This window comes from Xyrauchen texanus, chromosome 8 (assembly GCF_025860055.1).
Source record: "Xyrauchen texanus isolate HMW12.3.18 chromosome 8, RBS_HiC_50CHRs, whole genome shotgun sequence".
NCBI classification, from domain to species: domain Eukaryota; kingdom Metazoa; phylum Chordata; class Actinopteri; order Cypriniformes; family Catostomidae; genus Xyrauchen; species Xyrauchen texanus.
The window spans coordinates 50156839-50161838 of record NC_068283.1 but is presented as its reverse complement, the minus strand read 5'-3'; the positions used below and the strand labels follow the sequence as shown (position 1 = coordinate 50161838).

The 5000-nt window shown below is 44.6% G+C and overlaps 2 protein-coding genes across 3 annotated transcripts in view; both read right to left on the bottom strand.

Moving 5' to 3' along the window:
- ndufa6 (NADH:ubiquinone oxidoreductase subunit A6) overlaps positions 1–2745 on the bottom strand; it is a 3434-nt gene extending 689 nt beyond the window's left edge. The window contains exons 1-2 of the mRNA XM_052131967.1: positions 2566–2745; positions 2193–2308 (exon numbers count right to left, since the gene is read on the bottom strand). Coding sequence (XP_051987927.1) covers positions 2193–2308; positions 2566–2707 — 258 coding nt within the window. The 5' untranslated portion in view covers positions 2708–2745. The remainder of the gene's footprint in view (positions 1–2192; positions 2309–2565) is intronic.
- A 601-nt stretch (positions 2746–3346) lies between these two features.
- LOC127647572 (myosin phosphatase Rho-interacting protein-like) overlaps positions 3347–5000 on the bottom strand; it is a 23620-nt gene continuing 21966 nt past the window's right edge. Inside the window, exon 18 of one of the 2 annotated variants that reach the window (XM_052131897.1) lies at positions 3347–5000. This exon is cut by the window's right edge and continues 2903 nt beyond it. The gene's annotated coding sequence lies outside the window, so the exon portion shown is untranslated. The other variant, XM_052131896.1, reaches the window with a different exon arrangement.

Genomic DNA, 5000 nt, shown 5'->3' with positions numbered 1-5000 from the left:
TGCAGTGTGTGAGAGCAGTGCATGTGTGTTAGTGCGAGTTAGTGAGTGTGTGCGCGCGTGCAGTGAGTGTAAGCAGTGGGTGTGTAGTGCAGTGTAGTGGCCAAGACGCAGTGTAGTGGCCAGCAGTGTGAGAGCAGTGTGTGTGGAGTGAGTGTGTGTGCGCATTGTGTGTGTGGTGTGTGAGAGCAGTGTCTGTGTGTGAGAGCCGTGTGTGCAAGCATATATGCAGTGTGTGCGTGCAGTGAGAGTGTGAGAGCATTGTGCGAGCGCGTGCAGTGAGTGCGCGCAGTGTGAGCGCGCGCAGTGGGAGTGATTAAGCATGTATGCAGTGTGTGAGAGCAGTGCATGTGTGTTAGTGCGAGTTAGTGAGTGTGTGCGCGCGTGCAGTGAGTGTAAGCAGTGGGTGTGTGTGCGTGCAGTGTGCGCGTGAGTGTGTGGAGTGGAGTGCAGTGTGAGAGCAGTGTGTGTGGAGTGAGTGTGTGTGCGCATTGTGTGTGTGGTGTGTGAGAGCAGTGTCTGTGTGAGAGCCGTGTGTGCAAGCATATATGCAGTGTGCGCGTGCAGTGAGAGTGTGAGAGCAGTGTGCGAGCGTGTGTAGTGCGAGTTAGTAAGTGTATTTTTGTTTTAGTGTGTGTGTGCATTGTTGGCGTGTAGTGTGAGTGAGTGCGCGAGTGAGTGTGTGTGCGCGTGTAGTGAGTGCAGAGTGAGAGCAGTGTGTGTGTGTGTGTGTGTGTGCAGTGGGAGTGTAAGCAGTGGGAGTGTGCATCCGCGCACGCATGCAGTGGGAGTGTGTGTGTATGCAGCGAGTGTGCAGTGTGTGTGTGTGTGTGTGTGTACGTGCCGTGTGAGTGTATGTACTGTGAGTGTGCATTGTGTGTGTGTAGCGGTTAAGAGCAGTATGTGCGCAAACATATATGCAGTGTGTGTATGCAGTGTAAGAGCAGTGTGTGCACAAGCATATATGCAGTGTGTGTATGCAGTGTAAGAGCAGTGTGTGCGCAAGCATATATGCAGTGTGTGTATGCAGTGTAAGAGCAGTGTGTGCGCAAGCATATATGCAGTGTGTGTGTATGCAGTGTAAGAGCAGTATGTGCGCAAGCATATATGCAGTGTGTGTGTGCAGTGTAAGAGCAGTGTGTGCGCAAGCATATATGCAGTGTGTGTATGCAGTGTAAGAGCAGTGTGTGTGCAAGCATATATGCAGTGTGTGTATGCAGTGTAAGAGCAGTGTGTGCGCAAGCATATATGCAGTGTGTGTATGCAGTGTAAGAGCAGTGTGTGCGCAAGCATATATGCAGTGTGTGTATGCAGTGTAAGAGCAGTGTGTGCGCAAGCATATATGCAGTCTGTGTATGCAGTGTAAGAGCAGTGTGTGCGCAAGCATATATGCAGTGTGTGTATGCAGTGTAAGAGCAGTGTGTGCGCAAGCATATATGCAGTGTGTGTATGCAGTGTAAGAGCAGTGTGTGCGCAAGCATATATGCAGTGTGTGTATGCAGTGTAAGAGCAGTGTGAGCGTGCAGTGAGAGTGTGAGAGCAGCGTGCGAGCGCGTGCAGTGAGAGTGTGAGCGTGTGTAGTGCGAGTTAGTGAGTGTGTATGCAGAGTGAGTGTATTTTTGTTTTAGTGTGTGTGTGCAGTGTTGGTGTATAGTGTGAGTGAGTGCGTAGTGCGAGTGAGTGTGTGCGCATGCAGTGGGAGTGTGCATTGTGTGTGTGTATCCGCGCACGCATGCAGTGGGAGTGTGTGTGTATGCAGCGAGTGTGCAGTGTGTGTGTGAACGTGCCGTGTGAGTGTATGTACTGTGAGTGTGCATTGTGCGTGTAGCGGTTAAGAGCAGTATGTGCGCAAGCATATATGCAGTGTGTGTATGCAGTGTAAGAGCAGTGTGTGCGCAAGCATATATGCAGTGTGTGTATGCAGTGTAAGAGCAGTGTGTGCGCAAGCATATATGCAGTGTGTGTATGCAGTGTAAGAGCAGTGTGTGTATGCAGTGTAAGAGCAGTGTGTGCGCAAGCATATATGCAGTGTGTGTATGCAGTGTAAGAGCAGTGTGTGCGCAAGCATATATGCAGTGTGTGTGTGTGTGTGTGTGTTAGTGAGAGTGCGTGTGAAGTGTGTGAGCAATGCGTTTGTGTTAGTGACAGTACATGTTGGTGTGAGTGTGCAGTGTGTGTGTTAGTATTTGTGTTACCTTGATCACCAGCATGTCAATAACGCGTGGATCTGTGACGTGTTTGTTCTTGTCGAACATTTCTCGCACTTTATCTCGTCCCTGCCGTGCAGAAATATCCAACTGATATACGTGAACTGAAACACAAACACAACATTTTCAAAACATTGATATCAAAGAAGAACGTTATTGAGAGATCATGATGAACTCACAAACAATTGATATTGCGTGTCATTGTGATTGTGCAGTTGTGTGCATTTCTCTTGTGTGTGTGTGTGTGTGTGTGTGTGTGTATATATGTTTATGCTGTGATTGTGCAGCTGTGTATGTTCATGTTTGTGACCTTGACGTGGTTCAGTGTGTGCGCGTTTTAGTGTGTAAGCGCGTGTGGTACCTGCGTTCGGCACCTCTCGGTACCAGGCCCGGTACAGTTCTCGAACCCTCCGCCGAGCCTCGAGCAGGTCGCGGCTGAAGATCGGTTTAGCGACTTTAACAGCGGTGGCACCGGTGCGAGCCGCTGCGCTCGACGCCATCATGAATGTCTACTGCCCTACGCATGCGCGTCACCTACTCTTAAAAAGCTGCTGCCACCTGCCGACGCGGAGCGGAACTGACAGACGCGTTTACAGTCCAACAACAACAAATTACAACCATTCAACACAAAACAAACCTACAATCATACACAGCAGACACAGAAATATAACAACAACAAAATACAACCATTCAACACAAAACAACCTACAATCATACACAACAGTCACACAAATACAACAATGAATCAGCTGAGCAGCTCCAGTCCCTCTACAATAAAGTGCACTACAGCAAATTGTGATTAATAATATTCTCAACCGTCCTCATTCTAGACGGATAGACAGACAGATGATAGATAGACAGATAGATAGATAGACAGACAGATGATAGACATATAGACAGATATATAGACAGACAGATGATAGACAGATAGATAGACAGACAGATGATAGATAGATATATAGACAGATAGATAGATAGACAGATAGATAGACAGATGATAGATAGACAGACAGATGATAGATAGATATATAGACAGATAGATAGACAGATGATAGACAGATATATAGACAGATAGATAGACAGATGATAGACAGATATACAGACAGATGATAGATAGATAGACAGATAGACAGACAGACAGATGATAGACAGATATATAGATAGATAGATATACAGACAGATAGATAGACAGATAGACAGACAGATGATAGATAGATAGACAGATATATAGATAGACAGATATATAGATAGATAGATAGACAGACAGATGATAGACAGATATATAGATAGATAGATAGACAGATGATAGACAGATATACAGACAGATGATAGACAGATATATAGACAGACGATAGACAGATAGATAGACAGACAGACAGATGATAGACAGATAGATAGATAGACAGACGATAGACAGATAGATAGACAGACAGATGATAGACAGATAGATAGATAGACAGACGATAGATAGATAGATGATAGATAGACAGATAGATAGATAGACAGATAGATAGACAGACAGATGATAGACAGATAGATAGATAGACAGACGATAGATAGATGCTAGACAGAGATGATAGATAGACGATAGATAGACAGACAGACAGACAGATAATAGATAGATAGACAGACAGATGATAGATAGACAGACAGATGATAGATATATAGACAGATGATAGACAGACAGACTATAGATAGAAAATAAAGAAAAGCTCGAAAGAGAGAAATAAAGCAGTTTTTAAAAAGCTTGTGGGTTTGTTTGTGTTTGAAGTTTTGACAGTCTCGGCTCATTTAAACATCCCATCATTGTAATGGAGGATTCACGTCATGTTGGAATTAAGAGGTCCTGACCTGTAAAAAACATCTTTGTAGAAAGCTCCGACTTGAGTCATGACATCATGTAACAGAAAAACAGTAAGGCGGCGGCCTGAAAAGTTGAAGGTAGTGAACACAGATTTGTTTGATATGCAATTTTATTACATGCTCTCTGGGATACTCAATTCTGATTGCTCAATTGCGCCATCCACTGGTCAGACATTGCTCTGTAACAACCGCACATCCGGGAGCCATTTCTCCTGCTTCCCGGATCGCCGCACCATCTACAAATAAGCGAGTCAATATTTTATATTCATGTATTTATTCATTTAGTAGTCATGTAATAAGCGGGATAATGTACAGTCAGACGGTTATCACAAAATAAACCCCTTCAGGATGATGCAAGAGTCTCCGATTCGGGATCCTGATCGTCCTGTCGGCGTTTATTGTGCGATAACAATCGGCTGTACATTATCCCTTACATACTATGCCACGGATGCCTACAGCATTGGTTGTTGTAAAACACATACAGATGACCGTTATCAGCCGTATGAACAGCTCGAGAAGATGCCATCTCACACTTACAGTAATTCTGACATGAACTCCATTAATCTATGACTTAATGGAGGCCTGAAGACTGCCCCAGCAACCAGACATCATTCAGACTGCGGAGACCAAATAACCCAGCTTTTATTGTTGTAACATAGTACGTGTACATCTGTTTTAAACTCCACAATTAAATATGTAAAAGAAAACATCTTTAAAAACATTGGCTCATAATTGCAAAGCTCTTATTTCTGTGGCACAAAGGCAGTTAATCCCATCGGAAACATCTCTGAAGAAACCCTTCAGCAGATTTCACAATCACTCGTCACACAGGTGTCACACTTTGGCAAATACACTGAAGCAGACACTGACTGAAGGTGACAGACACACATGTTGTGGTGCAGTTCTCCTCCAGTGTCAGTGCTCTGACAGTAA